Below are 18,074 nucleotides of genomic sequence, written 5' to 3'. Positions count from 1 at the left end.
CTGTTCTCCATTGCCCTTCTTCCCAAGGAAAGTTAGCTGAATTACTAACTTAAGGTTGGTGTCCCCGAGAAGAGGTTACCCTACTGAAAAGCACCCGTTCGCTGTCTGGGGAACAGCCAGATCATAGAATTTGAATACTTTTGCCTTTTAAGAATGTCTGAGCATGTTGTTACAAAAAAAAAAAATTGGATGATATTAGATGAACAGCTGTGCAGAAAGGGGAATGTAAAAATAAAAACTGCATGTTGGAGCATCAAAATAGTAACCATGTACAGTACGTGACTGTTTTTAATCAGATGAAGATTGAAGCTATTACATTTCAAATCAAATGTTATAAATTAGTTCAAGAATGCAGCTGAGCTCTCATTTAATTAGAAATGTCCATGTTTAAATCATGAGGTACAGTAGCTGCCAATGAAGCAAAAGGGCGAGGGAAGGGAGAAATACTGTGTCCAGACCCCGTGATTGTCAACTGTCTCCTATGCAGGATGAACATCTGGGGTGGACTAGTCCTGATGTAATGAAGAACTTCATGTACTAGCTAATTTGAGATTTAATGTAATTGAACATAATTGTTTTGAAGACAATTAAAATCATTATTCTGGTCTCAACAATTCTGAACTCTTCATTTTTGTGTGAGACATATTTTCCCCCATGTTGCATTTTAACTCTTTCTTGGATAAAAAAGCAAGCAAATGTTGGGCCAAGACTTTGCTGGGAAGTAATCCTTAGATTGTCAGGTCATATTAAAATGCAGCACAACAGTGAGGTTCTCCTTTGGAAACAAGTCTCATTTCCTATTCCTAGTGCTTGATGTAGCTCAGCTAGAGTCCAAATCTACATCCCAAATGTTAGACAATTCACTATTAAATAAAAATGAGGCAACATCATAGAGGGATTTCTGAGGTCATACAGAGAAGAATGCAATTATCCTAAGGCGGACTTTTCCCCAAAGGTTATGAGCCTCTGCGTGTCGTAATTAACCGTGGTGCAGCTAGACAGTCCAGGCAAAAGGTCTTTCTTTTCTCCCAATTTGCCTAATTCAAAAACACCTCAAGTGACATAGCTCAAATTTTCCAAATTAAACTTACCCCTGGGGCTGAAATCAAGCATGTGACAGTTCAGTTCTAAAGAAAATCTTAAAGAGAGTCGTGCATAGGAAAAGAAGGGGAAAAAAGTCAGAGGAAAAAGGGTTAGGAGTTAACATTTAAGTGGTTTTTCAACCTCATCATTACCCCTGCTCAAGAAAATAAGACACAGATGGGCAAAACACACCATCACTCTGCCCTGAAGAGTCTAAGGAACTCATTAGAAACTACTGTTGTTTCCTCATGATCCATCAGGAATTTGTAAAGGACAAAATGATTGATTTGCTGCATCCCAGAGCAGTTCGTATCCCATAGTGTCGTGGTGTGGAAAGTAGAAGGATGAGTCACAGAGACACGATGTGCCACTGCGACCCATTAAAGCTAATTGTTGATACAGATCTTCAAGGTTGACTTTTCCCAGGGAGCTGAGGAGTGATTATATTGTCTCAAGCTATTCTCATTTGTAAAAATAGTTTCCATTAAGAGATAACACACCACCCCAAACTTTCTCTTACTTCTGGCCACAGCTCCACACTCTTCCACTCCAACATCAGTGAGAGGGTAAATGGGAATCAGGTCCACTGCTCCCAGACAAGGGTGGATTCCCTCTTGAACCTCCATATCGATAGACTGGAAGGCCTCCAAGCAGGCAGCCAGAACAGAATTGCCTTTAAAAGGTAAAATTGTGTAAGACAATCATTAAACTTTCAAACATGACTCAGGAAGCAGATATATTTTATTGCCCCACTGGCTGTTTTTCTTTTGTAATCAGTATAGATTTTTTTCACCCATAATAAAAATAAAAGAGCTAACATTTCCCCTTGTCCCACCTCCCAATTGTCTTGCCCCACCTCTCTACTCTCCTGAAGTTTCACATTTCTTTCAACTCTTTATTCCCCAAAGTGGAGGAATTATGCAAAGTTTATCAGTCTTAAATACCTCTGTATTTTTTTATAATATGTTACTTTAAATCTTTTCAATTTTATCAAATGAATTAAAGTTCTTTGTTATTTTCAGAATGTGTTATGAATTTATATTAAAGTATACATACAAAAATAAAGTTTTAAAAGTGTGTAAGTATTTTAGGTTTGCTCTTGCCCAGTAGATTTACTGTTTTATCTAAATACATATTATAGACACCTAAGAGTTTTATGTTATTATTCTGTGAGTTTTTATTAGCAGTACCATATGACCATTTTAGCAAGAGAGATAAACAGCAAAGAAGCAAATTTTACATCCTATAATTAATATTCAAGGTAATTTATCCTCTGTTTGCTAGGAGTTATCAGTCAGCTCTTGGTTCTTCAAACAAATACCTTTTGGAAAAAAGACAATCTGCTCAGTTGAAATAAAGTTTATTTTAAACTATTTTGAACCCTTTATTAAGCAATATTAATACAGGTTTTTGTTTAAACAGTTTTGATCCTTCAAATTCAAGTTGTCCCACTAAACCTTACAGCATGAGACATTTCATTTCAACCCATGAACCAACTCAATATTTGGGCTCCCAACACAAAATATAACTGCTTAGCGTGTTTCATCCTATGCCAACTTATAACTGAAATCAAGACTGACTACCACCCTATTTCTCCACAGGTTAAAGCTTGAAGATGTTTTTCTTAACCACAAAGGGTATCTGATCATCTTCAGGGAAAGAATGATATTAACTCTTGGACACCAAGGTTCATTTTACTGAAGAGGAAATGGGAAATGTCTGAGATGTGTATGTTCAGAAAAATGATGAAATGTAGTTTTGAGGTAGACTCTCCAAGTAATGGATTGTTCATATTTGAACAGGAAATCAATGACTAAAGAGCATTCCAGTCTATCTGAAACCTACCCTTCTTCATAGACATATATGGAGAGAAAGAAACTGAAATCTCACCTAATTCATCAACAGAAGCTGCTATTGTAATGACTGATCTGTTGTAGTCTTGATCAGAAAATATATTGAGTACTGATACTTCAGGATGATTCTTCCCTGTTAAAAAAAAAAAAATACACACACACACACACACACACAATTGTTTTTCTGTAATGAAGCCCTAATACTTTATTTCTTCTGATACAATTAAATTTAGTTCAATACAGTTCTGCGGTGTGACCTTTGAAGTGGCTTTGGCTAATCACAAAATTCATGGGTAGTAATGTCCACTTCTTGCAGCATCTTTCTCTATAACCAGATGGCTAAGCTCAAACACTAGCCTTTGATCTCTCTTAACTCAGTCTAAAACGGTAGTCTCCTCTTTCAATTGCCACGTCATATCACTCTAAATTCTGTTCCTCATCAATCTCATCTTCTAGGTCTTACCAATTTTTCCTTCCCAAACTCAGAAATCAAACTGTCTAGAAGAAAATCTGACATCTGGAAAAATTAGGATAGGCCAATTAGCGCCTGAAGCAGAGGTTTCTGGGATGCATGCACCTGTCTATTAGAAACTGTTCTGACTCCACCATCTCCTTTTCAGGGGCCACCAACAGCCTTCAGATGTTAATGACTTCCAGCTTTCAGTGGCTTGTGACTCACTTGAATGTGTAACCTTGAGGAGAAAGCTGCCATACCCTATATGGCAGCCACACATAACCCCGAAGTTATTTTTGAAGTTTACAAGCCTGGTTCAGCCCCTTTAAAAGTCCCCCTTAAGCCTGCAAAAGCTAATTCAAAGTGAAGGACAAAAGTTTTCAGGCGGTAATTAAACCTTTCTCTATGCCATTATACCTTTGTCGCCCTGTCCCCTGGCAGCTTAACAATTAATCTTTTCAGAAGAGAGGAAAAATAAGTTACACGCAGGAACTACAGAGCTTATGGCAGCCCTATGTTATTAACTTTAATAATATGAAAGGATAAACTATGTCACTTGCTCATAGCCAAATGAGCATCTATACAGACCTGCCCTGGTGTAGGTCTAAAATTTATAACTCAGGTTTCTTTACCTAGACTTTTTATGCCATTTAAATGTTTTCACATTACTTAATTAGAAAAATTATAGGTGATACGGTTTTATTCCACTCACTTAAAAATAAATGCCTTTAAAGTATTTGTAAAACAATAGGTCATTTTCTTAACTACTGCTACCTTCCCTGCATTTCCATAACTATAAAAAATAAAGCAAGAACAAGCTCATACAACCTCCTTTTAAATGTATTTTTCAACGCACTCTAGCTCCTAGAAGAAAAGAGATGATTTTATTTTTTTTCATCCTCCATTTCTTCTGAAAAGCTTTTTATTCTCAGTTTCATATGACCCAATTGAATCAAATGCTGAAAGAATGCAACACTTTCTCCTGCAATTTCTACAGCATGCACATAGGAAAAAATCACTGCTGGCAGGAGGAGCTGTCAGTCTGAATCTCAGCAGAAGTAAATTGTTTGGTATTTGTAATGGAGTGTAATAGCTATAATTCCATTTGAGCTGCTGCCACTAATAAGCTGATAAAAACTATGAGTAGAGACCCAAGCGTCCACCAGTGTGTGGCTTCCCCAAATGTCTCTGCACAGTCATTTAATCACAGAGACAGGTAACCCAATCCCATTACATGTACTGTGTCTGACAATGAGGGGCCCAAACGGGCTATTCCCACAAAGAGAATGCAAAAGCACAGCTGTATAGTGACTCCAGAGGATTTTTCTTATCAGCACTATCAGGAATTTTCATAGACATTTCTAGCTCCTGCAAAGTTGCAAGACAGTAATTTAAATGTCCTCAATCATTAGCAATGGGCTGAAGGAAACACTTCTTCCTCATGAAAAGCAATAACTAAATCAAAAATGACAATAAGAAATTAAAATTTACTGTCCAAAAAGCTTTGGGACTCTGGTCCTAATGCTCACCCATTGCCAAAAAGACTTCATTTAACAACAAGGCTTTCTATTTAAACAATTTTAAGTCTGTAAATACCCTGTGCTTTGTGTATATGAGTAAAAACAAGTGATGTCTTGAACTGTTTCATTATGTGAACATTTCAACAAGGGTAAAAAATAAAAAAAAAAAAAGGTACTCTCTATCTTAGTAAATACTGGCCCAGGAAGTAAAGAGGCTTGAGTTCCAGTCTTCTGAATTGCTAAGTGATCTTGCCCACATCAATTCAATGCAATTGCCTGAGTCTTTACACAGAGAAAATGTGAAGTAATAATGCCATAATGATAGCATGGGCTTTGCTGGCAGGAGTGCTTTGAGAAGTAGTTGGTATACGGCAAGTTTATTTTTTATGTAACCTGCTGAATAAAAAGCATAATGCCCAGTTACTCTCATTCTATTAATGACCAAATAAACAGCCTATGAAGGGAGTCTTTAACCTTTACGTAACTATACCTTTCTCAGGAGCCTGTCAATATCCTGAACAGTGGATATTTCAGACAATCACTCTCCAAAGTCAAGAACTGTGTTTCTGAGCGCATGTAGGCATTTGGAAAAGACCATATGTGCACATCTGTGTAACCGTTCTCCCTCAGTATCCCAGAGTCCTGCAGAAGCTGTTAACAGCCCAAGAACAAGGGGGTAAATCTATGAAGAAAGAAAAGTGTTCTACGGATACTGTCTGCAGAGTACAAAAGTTACTGTATTATCAAAACACTACATATCTGTTTTTCCTACCATTTTTTCCAAGAAGAGCTGCTTTTGCTATGTTCTCAACAATGTGTTTTCTTCTGGCTTCTGAAATGTTTAGTAAACAGGCAGCCAAACGGAGCCCCAATCTGGAGGAAGACATGCTGAATTCTTCTAGAATGGGAGAAAAAGGAACCTTCATTTCAGTCTCTACGTTTCATTCATATTTTCATGTTTATTCACCATAAAAACATCATAGCTCTTTGGAAACCAATTAGTCATAATATTAACACGTCACTCTTCATTCCTAGGGAACACCTAAATGATAAAATCCTCAGATTGACTCATCAAGAAACTATGTGTATATGCCACGCACGTATGAACGTATTATTGACACTAGAATATATCCTTCAAGTCATTCAGCCTGAATTCTGTGGTGTAAGTGAAACTTTTTCATTAAAGTATGTTATTCCCCTTTAAGCATAATCTGCTTTATCTGTTCTCTGTTTTCCAGGTCTTTTCTGTCACAAATAAGCATGATCCTTCTGTTAAATGAGACTTACTGGGGAGAGTTAAAAAAAAAAAATGAGGGAGATTATTTATCATGCTGATTCTTATAAAAAATTATTCCTCTAGCAAAAAGAAATAAAGGGACTAATTTGAGGGTTTTAAATGACAACTATTTGACTAAGTTCCCCTTCTTGCACTTTGATCTCCAGAGTTTCTAAATCAGTGTAAAATCTTTTCACAGGACTCTGCACCTTGAACTGAAAGCTGATGTGCACTCCAGCGTTACTCAATAACTCCAAAAATGTGAGTGATTCTTTCCCTGAAAATGAAGTAATTGCACACATTTTGGAGATTGCTTTCTCTTTAGTACCCTAGACAGACATTTTTCAACTCATTATCTTTCCTTATCTCAAATGATATGAATTGAACAAATTTAATTCAAAATAGTAAAAGAATTCCTCTCTTCAAGATCAGGCCATCATATTTTGGCCTTCTAACTATCATACCTAAAAAAGAATGTAGCCCTCATGAATTCCTTCAACAAATACTTGACAAAGGTCATTTTGTGTCAGGTAATGTTCTCCATGTGAAGGATACTTAAATGAACAGTGTCCAACTCTGAGACAAACATTAAGCTTGTAAATTTCAACTAAATGTGCTGGATGCAAATAACAGCGCTCTCAATGCATAAATCCACTGGCTTCCGTTCTAGGATCATTGGCCTAATCATCTTAATCTGAGAGTACGAGGCTCAAGGTTTGTTCAGGTTTTCATATTGTGACCATCACTACATTGAAAATTCATAAAAATACGGTCATTAGGTTTTCCTAGACATTAATAACATTGTTGTAATAAAGCAGCTCAGACCTCGAGTTTTTATGTAAACAAAAAATTGCTTTACACAAGGGGTGTGGGCGTCTTCTGGCTTTCATTTGTTTTCGGTGTGTTTATGTAGCTTAATTGTCTCATCAGGCAGTTTCCCAACATAATTATGCTTTTTAACAAATGGTGTTTATGGCAACCCCTAACAATGCAAAAGAAAGGATTAGTTTCATCTTCTCGTTCCACATTTTGATTCCCTGTGGACAGCTAAATCACACAAAGATGGTGTTAGGAAAATATACCTTCGCAGCAAAAAATTAACAGCAGTACCAGGCTTTTGGAGAGCATTTAAGGCTTGTTAGTCAAAAGGCTAAGAATTTCTCTCCCTCTTCTAACAAAGTGACCTAGAGCAAGCCCTCCTACCGCTTTTGGGAGAGTGGAACCCTAGACCGCCCATCCCTTCAAGCACCACTCGGTGACTTCCGGCCAATAGACCAAAAACATGCCTCACCCCGGGGGGTACTAGCGGGGGCTACAGCGGAATGGAGCAGTTCGCGACGGTTCTGCCAATATCACCAGCCTCCTGCGCACGCACCACAATTAGCACTTGCAGGGTGGCGAAGCGACTCGCGGACCAGTCGGAAGCGCGTGCTTAAGTTGGAACCAGCGGCGGGGACGACTGTGGCAGCCTCGCCCCGGTTCCGGTATGGAGGGTTCCAGGGCCAAGTGGGCCGAAGGGTAATCCGAGGGACTCGGCAAGGGTCCCGGAGGGTTTCCTGGCCGCCCCCACGGGGACCGCCGGCAGCCCGGTCTACGAGAGGCGCAGCCCGGGACCAGGTTCGAACCTATAGCCACGGGGCCGCTCTGCGACTTAGGAGAACCGACCTCCGCGCACGGAGGAGCACCAGGTTCCGAGGGAACTATACCGAAGTAGCCGAGCCTGACCTGCGCGCAGCTTCCGCCGTCAGCCCCGCCTCCCGGGCGCCCTGCGCACGCTCCCCGCGGCGTTCTCTCCGTGACCCTGACTCTGACCCTTACTCTGGCGCCGGCCTTCACCCTGTGTTCCGTCGTCCCGGAAAGTTTAACGTTCTTTTTGGAGTTGCCTCTTCTCTGCTTTCGTCTTGGAACTCTTCACAATTCTCTCGTGTAAATGAATGACATTCTAAAAGGGCATTAGGATCCAATGATGAGGTCATTACCCGTTGATCATACACCAGCAGGGGGCTCTTCTTTCTGTTTTACAGGCACACGTGCACACGAACCCCTTTGGTAAACTCCCTCCTGTGAAAAATTCCCCGCGGGTGCTTTTAAATATGAACTGGACCCACCCCAGGACAAAAGCAGCGCTTGCACATGACCATTTAGTCAAAGTGACAACCAACATGAACCAAGCATTAAGCATTTCCCTGTTTTTCTAGGCCAGTGAACTTTAAGAACACATTTCTCTTCCAAAAAATCAGGACCTGCCTTTTTTTTAAATGTAGCAACGATCAAATGTCATCATTTTGATCCAATTTCGTTCCTACACTGAAATAATCACTAAATAACTACTTTGACAGAATAAATTAATTTTTAAATCTATTTTTTTATTTTCTAATTATACTTTTTAAACACACATTTGAGGAAATTAACATTTATGTGGACATTTGGTTTCTAGCCTAATGTGGCATAAAAATAAGTAACATAATGAGTGTTAAAAAAAATCAGGTTCATGATGCTTCTCACATCATCATCATTGTACTTAGATGTCACAACAGTATTATGTGCGATTGTGTCAGATCCAGCCTTCCCCATCTCAGAGTGTTGGCAGGTAGGAGGGTTGTTGGCAAGAGGAGGGGTGTTAACCTCAGGATCCTGGATCCATTCCAAGGCTGGTAATTACATTCTGCCAGCCAAAATTCATCCCATAATTTTAATTGGATAAATCCTTCCTGGCCTAAGCTACTGCTATGCCTGTCAAACTGTTGCCACATTTCACCCCAGAGGTGTCTGTGTTTTAGTTGCAAGAATCAGTCCCTTTGAGGTTGGCTTATCAGTTTAAATCCTCAAGTGCTTTGGGATCCTATGGACTTAAATATATATTTAAGTGTTTTTTCTACTGAGTCTGCATAGAAATGTATAAAATAGATATATAGCCGTGTTAATACCTAAAAACCAATACCCATCTAATATCGTCAGGTCATCTTGAGGGCTTTTTAATCAGATCAATGTTTTAATTTTCTCTTCTTTCCTTTTGAGAGCTTTTATTACCTATGGCTTCCGCTTTCAATTTCCAAAAAGTATTCCAGTGTCCAAAGTTGACTTCCATGAAAGATGATGGAAATGAAGCTCCTGTATTTCATCTTTGCAAACAATCCTATGATGAGACTACTTGCTAAAATGAAAGACAGAGTAGTAGCATTACATCTGGTATTATCATATCCCTGCAGAAAAAAATGTGACAACTTGGGGCTTTGTGGTTCTAGCTGTTGCAAATGCCAGAACTAAAGCTTCCTCCCCACTTCCCCTAACGCTCTCTGTGAGAGTATGTCTCCATTAAGAGGGCCAACTGGGCACCAAGTAAGATAACATTTCTGAAAGCATGAACACCGGGAGTTAGTGAACTTTGGTTAGTCCCTTTCTCTACTCTACTCTCATCAAACACAAATGGAGAGAAAGCAGGCCCCCAGTATTTTTTATGAAGGGGCAGCGTCTGGCCCTGCCTAAGGACCATCAGTATGTATTTTGGGAAAGATAAGGAGACACGTGTTGGCAAATCTGGTGAGAAGTTGAGCAATAAGACTGAAAGTATTTTTTGTTCCCTTCAAGAATAGAAAGGTACCCATGGTGTTAGTTTAGCTCTACCACATGTAATCCTGCCCGTGTCATGATTTAAAAGAGCTGTATGTCACATTTACAATGTAGTACATCAAGCCTCTCGTTTTTATTTTACTTAGCATGTTTTGGAGGGATTTTTCGTACTTTTTGTGTGAACATGTTATGACAGACAACTCCTCATTTTCCCCTCTACATCCATGTTCAGGGCATTGATTCCTTTGTTAATTACGGTTCCTGTTCAGAAACAGAAGCCCTGGGAGAGAGCACAGCTAAAAGCTGAGTGTCAGTTCTATCAATGACAACTGTTACCTGACACTCCCATCAGTTCCCTGCGAGACAAAGAGGACATATTTCTGTACCCTTTGTTTTATTTTTGCAGGCAGGGAGAGCCTTGTTCTTGTAGGAGCCCGCTCTGGCCCCTCCAAGCTGAGGCGGTTGAAGGGAAAGGTTGTGTTCTAGCCTGGCTCCAAGGATCTGCTGGAACCCAGAGCCCAGGTGCTGCTTAGGCAGAGCTGGCACTAGGGTGAGTAAGTGAGACACTCACCTTGGGAGCAAAATTTAAGTGGGTGCCAAAAAACTCAGTAATGCAGTACCTCAAAATTTCAAAGTTAATTCAATATTAGAAATCCATGGTGAACACAATAGCAAAATTTTGAACAAAGACCACCTCCTGCCCTGCACTTGCCTACTTAGTCTCCCTGGTCTCTGATCCCTGCCTGATGGTTGCGGTCCCTCTGTGCCAGCCTGCTTCTTCCTGTAGGGTTGAGAGGAAACTGCACCCCTGGGCTCTGCCTGCGTCCTCTCTTTGGGCCCCTAAGATGGGCAACAAAACCAGAATTGTCAAGGGTAGAAATTTCTGGGCCAGTGGATACAGGTAATTTATAGTATGTTCCAGAGTTTCTTAGACTTCCATACACATGTGATTTGGCCAATTCATCTTACAAGAAGGAAAACTCTTATTAAAACAAGCAAAATAATCAATTCTACTAATACATTTCATTACCTATTTATCTGCTACATTTCAGAATGTGGTAATTAGGAAGTTTCCTATTGTGCTATGGAATTTTGAAATAATATTTTAAAGAATATTTTAATTAATGCTATGGCTATTATCTATTTTCATATTTTAGCATCCACTTGTGTTCTGGAAAATATGACTAGAGAATTTCCCTTAGACAGAAGCCTAATTCCTATGCAATTGTTTTTTTCATTGAAGATTTCACTTTCACCATATTCTTGCACTATGTTAGAGTTAATTCTACCTTCTTCCCTCCTCATGGAACATGAAAGTATTTTATTTCTTTTATGTAAATGTGACCTGATAAATGAAATATTTTTTTAAAAGTGAATTTGATTGTCATTTTAGGATAAGTTAAGTGCAGAAGTGGTTTTAATTACTTGTATTAAGTTATTTGAGTCACATGGTATTATGAAATATGTGTTTTATTAGTTACTTTCTAAAATAGCAAATGAGTTTCTCTGCTGCTATTTTTAGTTTGGAGTTAGGAAATGGTATTCATTTATTTTAAACAAAGAAGAGGAGCTCGATGTCCAGAAAAAAGTTATAGCAAGTAACAGAAACACCTCCATTGCCCATTCATCTCTGTCTTAATTATGGGAAGTGATCTCTAAGTGATTTTTGTCTTAATGAAGAAGAAAAAAATACCCACACAATTTCCAACAAATTAACCTTTTTTTCACCTTAAAATTTGGGAAATGTCTTAACCGTTACACAACAGAGACTGGATTCTTCCTCTGTAGTCAGCTGACCTCTCTTTCGTGAAATGCCAGTTGTCTAGAATATAAGCAGAATTATTAGCTTAAATTGAGATCACTTGTTATGCATTCTATTCATTCACACTTGAAATATCTCGTGTAACTAACCAAAAGTTGAAGGTCCATGGTGTATCCACCCCGTAATTCATTCCTTGCCTTTTTATGCCTTGCATGTGGTCATATGTTGTGCCTTCCCTTGTTACTGGACCTCCGCACTGAATGGAATGAAGCATCTCCTAGAGCTTCTCTCCAAAGCTGTTTTTTTTAATAGTTATTAATTATATTGCAGATGAAAAGAAATTTCTAAAACGGACTTTGAATCTTTGATGAAAATTTGTTTTAACTTATAGGCCTACATTAAGTTTATTTCTAAAACTGTTATAATTCACAAAATGTATCTTATTATTTCCAGAAAAAGATGTTGGGAATGGAATAATTAGAAGCATTTTCCCCTAAGCAACATGAATTTTTGTTGGGTTATTGAGGTTTTTATCAATAAATAGATATTTGAAAATTTTAACCGGTGGAGAATAACTACCAAACTGCATTCAGAAAAGTGGCACATATTGTGACAGTGCAATAATATCCAGTCGTGCTCAATGCACCTGTGGACACTTCTGTACTGTTGGCATTTAATGTCCCGTGTATACCCGAGTAAGTATCAACTCTTACATCAAGAGGGTAACCGCTCGTACGAACAGGCACCAGCGACACTGAACAGAAGCATTCCTGTGATATCTGCATGTCCTAATTCGCTTGTGTGTTCAGAGCCGTCCCTTGCTTTGGAAAGGAGCCCTTCTGAAGAACCACTTCTCCTGCTCTTGGGCAGGTCTCCAAGCTGTCCCTGCAGGACATTCAAATTGTAGGTATGGGTGAAGGTTTTCCTGCTGATTTGTTTGCCTTTTACTCTGTATCTCAGTGTTCAAAGGGATTTAATTTCTTAAATGTAGTTTAGTTACATTTAAATAGAAAATGTCGAATTTCTTAGGAAGAGGTGGGAAAGGATTAATTTTTTGGTGCTGTTGTTTTTAATGTTTTCTTTACCCTCCCCTGTGCCTCTTAGTTATTACGCCACCTTTTTTAGCTTAAAGTTCTATGTTTTTGGAAAGAATTTGAAAGTAAAAATTTATAGAAGCTCGGGTCAGCAGGGACCTTAGAGATCATTTGGCACCTCCTCGGAACCTTTGCTCACACTATGTCTGCCCTGGAATCGATAAGCAGCAGAGGAGGAAGCAGAGTCTGTAATAAAGCCGCATAGGGGTGGGCAGTGGCGGCCAGGTTCTGCATCCTACAACCCACTGCTGCTGCTTCTGTGGCCCCTCTGTGAATCCTCAGGTGCTTTGAAAACCACCACTGAGTTCAACCACTCTTCCGGGGCTTGAAACCCTTTTTATAACGTCGTACAAGGTTATCCTCTTTTAAAGGTTAACCCTCTATCTTGAAACGAGTCCATGAAGCTGTCCCAAAATGCAAGCACTGTGGAAAATCCACATTACTTTTCAAGTTATTATAGGGGTTTTAATAATTTTTGTAAATGAAAATAAATATGAACGGGTATTCATATCTGAAACAATCCACCACAGGCTTTAATTAATACTTGAGGAAATGTAGCACAGAAACCATTTGAGGGAAGGAGAAAAAAGGATTCAAAAAGATGCAATCAAATAGAGTAGACAATATAGTCAGACAACAGACAAGGACGAAAGCAGCTTAGTTAGAGTGTCGCTAACCAGTTCAGAAGACCACCATGCAGCCCTGCCCCTCCCAGTGCCTCTGGCCCTTTGAACATCAGTATTTTCATTTCTCTCTTTGGGGCTAAAGAATGGCAATTTTCCTCATAGGAGATTTCTGTTTTTAAATTTACATATGGAGCCCATTTTTCCGTTATGCACCCTCTCTATCCAATTTTTTTTTTAATTTCATGTTATGCCATTTTATCTCTGGGCTTAAATTCTGAATTCTAAATGGTCTGTAATAGTGGTTTTGACTACCTATACTTTAAAGTGAATTTAAATTACAAGTATAAACATACTAAATGAAAAACTTGCAATAAGAATATATTTTATAAATCACAATCAAATTATATCAAATATTCACTTGATAGTTATTAATTTTACTCAAGTAAAATCCAAACAGTTGTTACTCTTTGGGTTTTCTTCATTTATTAATGTAAGGCATAAAAGACTCCATTGTTTTATTTCTCTTAAATCTAGTATTTTTAAAGTAATTATTCAAATTATAAACATACATTAAACTACTTAGATCTAATTAGATTGTCTAAAACTTATTGATAAAAGTGCAAATAGCAGAGAAAGTTGAAAAAAATTTCAAAAATTTATCCTGGGTGTAACCTAAAGTAGTTATTGACATGGGAATAAACCAATAGAAATACTGTATATACTGCAGAATAACTTGATCTTCTTAAGTATTTCCAGCCTTAAAACAAACACCAAATGTATTACAGGAATATATTACATTTCATTCATTATAATGAAAATAAATCTCTGTGACAACACAATATTTATGTATAAAAAAGATATTTTCTTTATAGATATTGTGACCTTTATTGATAGTTATAAAATAAATATAAAAATACATAGTATTTAATATATCTAATAGATTGACTTTATAATCACAAAACATGATTGTAAAGGTTTTCAAAGAAAACCTAAAATGTATCTCACCAAATACCTCAAAGCCTAAAGAGGTTAAGTGATTGCCACATGTCTAATATCATTCCCCTATTTTAAATTTTAAATGCCTGCAGGATGAAGTCCAAGTCCCTAACTATGGTGGGTAGCCCCATTCTACTTTTAAAAGATATTCTCTTTTTCTTTTCCCACCCTCCCTCATTACCTAATCTCATGACACAACAGTATACTGCTCAACCACACACGCTTCGGACCACTCCTTGTCTCTGGCTTTGTTTGTGCTTTGCTCAAGATTTTATTCTATGACCACCCCCCACCCACTCAATAAACAAACTCTGCCTCTGTGAAGCCTTCCTGAATTCTATCACATTATTCAGAATTCATCATACTCTTTGTGTTCTCATCACATCTTACACTTACCACTGAAACACTGATCACATATTATTGTAATATTATTTCATAAGTGTCTCTCCTCAGTTAGACTGAACAAGAATAGGATAAAGGATAATTTTTGTCTTTGCAATCCCTAGAGCTTAGTTCAGTCTGGAGTCATAGTAGACACTTTGCAAAACTCTCTTGAAGGAATAAATTGATACACTGATGGGTGGATAGTGTACACATGAATGATTGTGTGAACTAATTAATAAATGAATAGACAAACCAAAAAAGTAGAGAATAAATAAGTCAAGTTTCTAATCTCGGCACTATTGATATCTCGGGCAGAATAATTCTTTGTGGCGGTTGTCTCGTACATTAACAGCATCCCTGACCTCAACCCACTAGATGCCATTAATAGTCTCCCCCACCGCACTCCCAGTTGTGACAATCAAAAATGTCTTCGGACATTGCTAAATGTCCCCCAGTGGCAAAATCACCCTTGGTTGAGAACAGCTGGATGCAGCAATGTGGGTGGAGTTTAGAGATTAGAACTCTGGTCTCTGCTTCAGTACAGTACTTTTTACATTATGACTTAACCCTTCTGAAATCCAAGTTCAATCCTGGTCTTCTCAGAAAATAGTCTTAAAACCTGAGATCAGTAACAGTGAACAGAAATATAATTTATGGGATAAAGTATTAAAAAGCAACATTAGGAGTAAAGGTATGTCTTCTTTATAGCAACTAATCTGATTTATATTGATTTTTTTTAAATAGCATATATCTGTAGTCAATGTTATTAAATGGTACTTATTTGGCCCTGCCTAAAAATAGCTCCTTAGAAGTCATGGTTTTTAAAAAAATTTTAAACACCACTTCATAGCACCATCTTGTGGATTTTAGAGGAATTCATTGATTTCAGTTTAAAATGTCTAGTTATTTCTCCAGGAAAGGATGAAATGAAGATATAGAAACTATTAAAAATTAGGATATGCTTTACTTATTTAAATGTTCTACTACCCTCTGAATTAGAGCTTAGTTAAGTTTGACTTTGACTTTATTATGTGGTCAAAATTTTTATCTGGTTTCCACTACAGACTTTCTTTAGTCTTTGGAAAATCAAAGAGTTATACACCTACTTCATCGTTATGATGTCTGCATCATGTGCAGTCAGCAAAGTAGGGACATAAAGCCAACAAGGAAGCCCATCCCAATGAATTGGTTAATATTTGAATACTCACTTTGGATGTACCGATATAATTTGGAATTAAAATTTCCTTATGCGCTGGAAGTATTGGAAGAGCAAAGTGTTGCAAAATTAGGGAAGACTATGAAAGCTGATTATCTTGTATAAAAAAACAAATAAGAATCTTTATTGTTAAATTGAGAACCAGGGAAAGAAATTGACAGTGATCTGAATATTTGTTTCTGACAAACTTTAAAATTTTTAAGGAGTGAGTTTTTTTATTCTAAAAGTGTAATTGCAATTATATTTTATATTTCTTACATCCAAGAAGTTCATTCTATGGTGATATCTAGCTCCAGCCTCTGAAAATTGTTCATATAATACTATACTGTTTAACATTCAGCTGCATGGGTATTTATATACCTCTATTTTAAGTCTAAAAGGAGAGTAAAATGGAAATGGAATGATGTAAAACATAGTATGTTTGAAGTTTCTTTCTCTTTTTCAACCATGGGAGTTTTTGTTTTTGACTTGAAAGAAGATATTCAGCACAAACTACCAGGACTATCAAATGCTGAGGGCAGGACGGGGAGCCTACATGGGAACACAGAAATGGGGAAAGCATTACTACTAACAGAAGTAATTAAAATCTAATTTTATAGACAAAATGTTTAATGGGCTATAATTTTTTGTGTTTTTCCCATCCCAATACACAATCCCCTCTTCTTCACGAGGTAAACTTCACATAGCCATTTATTAAAGATTTTGTTCCTTGATCATCTCCTTTGTTCATTTCTTCCAATTAAAACACCAAGAATTGCCAACCAGGTTCAGTCTCGGACAGTTGGGTATCCAAGCTCCATTCTTCTCTAAGATAAGGTACCATTACTTTGGGAAATGGGAGTAGGCAAGGTTGTTAAAAAGAGAACTTTCATGCAGGAACTATCACACAATTGTTTTGACCCCAAAGTAACTCTTTTATGTTACAGGACAGTGGACTACTTTTCTAACCTGTGTGGCTTATAAAAGAGCCCCAGCAGGTGGATCAGAGCAGTGAAATCTAACAACCATGATGACAATGATTGTAATAGCATTTAACTCTCTTTAATCTACATTATCTCTGTAAGAAGGCAATCAATGCTATGAATAACACATTTTTTGCTTTGAGTGGATATAGAGATGTCCCTGATTACTCAGTGTAACAGAGTGGAAAGAACTTTGTTTCAGAGATCAAGAAGCCATATTTTTATTCCAGCCTGTCACCAAGTGGATAGTATTGGATAAATGACTCAGGCTCTAGGTACCTCAGTTCCTGTATCTGTAATACGAGGGATCCAGACAAGATATTCCACAATGCCCTTTTCAGATTTATAGTTTAAGATTCTATGAATTTTTTGTACTCTTGGGTAAGAGCACACCCCAACCTTCATGTTTACTTTTCATATTCCAGGAGATGATTATTCCAGGACAACAACTAGTCAATGTTGCCCTGCACAGTTTAGGGGTCTAATAAGATCATCCCTAACTTTTCCTACTGATCAAAAGTAGTACTATATGTTAAGTTTTTAAACTTTTCTTTTTTTTTTAATTTTTTTTTTAATTTTATGTGCCCCAGGCATGAACCAGCTCTGGCCACCAACACAGGCAACAAGCTAGGATGAACTAAGGACTGTACAACTGCTTTGCCCCTGACTGATATAAGAGCAACACCACTCATCAGGTGTGTCCTTGCCCATTGCCAAGGGGTTTCTTAATACCATTTATTTTCCATATATGCCTCCTGCACAGAAAGGTTTTTTACTTATATACATTTCCCTCAAATTTCATGGATAGCTCCTAATTCTACTATTCAAAACTATTCAAAGGTTGCAATTCTCTGAACCTTTCATATTTTACAGACCACAGTCATATATCCTTTAATGAATCTTTTTCTAAAGAAAGCTTGTGGGACATTCACTCCTTGAGGTACTAAATTTTCCACAATAAAATAAGTTTGAGTCTCACCACTTGGTATATTGTCTTCTCGGGTATTTTCAATGGCCATTATAATTTTAATGATTATAAAATCCATTGTTTTATCTTCCATTATATTATAATCCATTGCCTTATTTTCTGATTGTTTTTTAGTTTGGTTGATTTTAGTTTGGTCAACCTGGCAGGACTTTTGGAGGGGTAAGAGGATATCACTTCAGGAAATGGCTTTATCTTTCTAAATCTATCATTTTTACCTGACCAGACACAGAAGCCGTTCTGGGAAGGTGTGATGCTTCTCTGGATCTTTTCAAGCTCTTTGTTTTTTGTAT

At 37.6% G+C, this 18,074-nt stretch overlaps 1 protein-coding gene and 1 pseudogene across 5 annotated transcripts in view; both read right to left on the bottom strand.

Annotated features, from left to right (window-relative positions):
• The window catches only part of FTCDNL1 (formiminotransferase cyclodeaminase N-terminal like), a 36,792-nt gene extending 28,828 nt beyond the window's left edge, over positions 1–7,964 (bottom strand). The window contains exons 1-4 of one of the 5 annotated variants that reach the window (XM_054586219.1): positions 7,912–7,964; positions 5,683–5,808; positions 2,974–3,069; positions 1,604–1,756 (exon numbers count right to left, since the gene is read on the bottom strand). In XM_054586219.1, coding sequence (XP_054442194.1) covers positions 1,604–1,756; positions 2,974–3,069; positions 5,683–5,797 — 364 coding nt within the window. In that variant the 5' untranslated portion in view covers positions 5,798–5,808; positions 7,912–7,964. Of the gene's footprint in view, positions 1–1,603; positions 1,757–2,973; positions 3,070–5,682; positions 5,809–7,477; positions 7,892–7,911 lie in introns of those variants that run through there. The other 4 variants (XM_054586220.1, XM_054586218.1, XM_054586217.1 and 1 more) reach the window with 4 other exon arrangements.
• Positions 7,965–17,373: 9,409 nt separating this feature from the next.
• LOC129080786 (uncharacterized) lies at positions 17,374–17,518 on the bottom strand (annotated as a pseudogene).
• Positions 17,519–18,074: the final 556 nt, after the last annotated feature.

The sequence above is a fragment of the Pteronotus mesoamericanus genome, unplaced genomic scaffold (assembly GCF_021234165.1).
Source record: "Pteronotus mesoamericanus isolate MK-2021 breed Mesoamerican mustached bat unplaced genomic scaffold, CSHL_Meso_final contig_90, whole genome shotgun sequence".
Lineage (NCBI taxonomy): Eukaryota > Metazoa > Chordata > Mammalia > Chiroptera > Mormoopidae > Pteronotus > Pteronotus mesoamericanus.
Note: the sequence above shows the minus strand (reverse complement) of the source record. Positions and strands in the feature narration are given on the sequence as shown.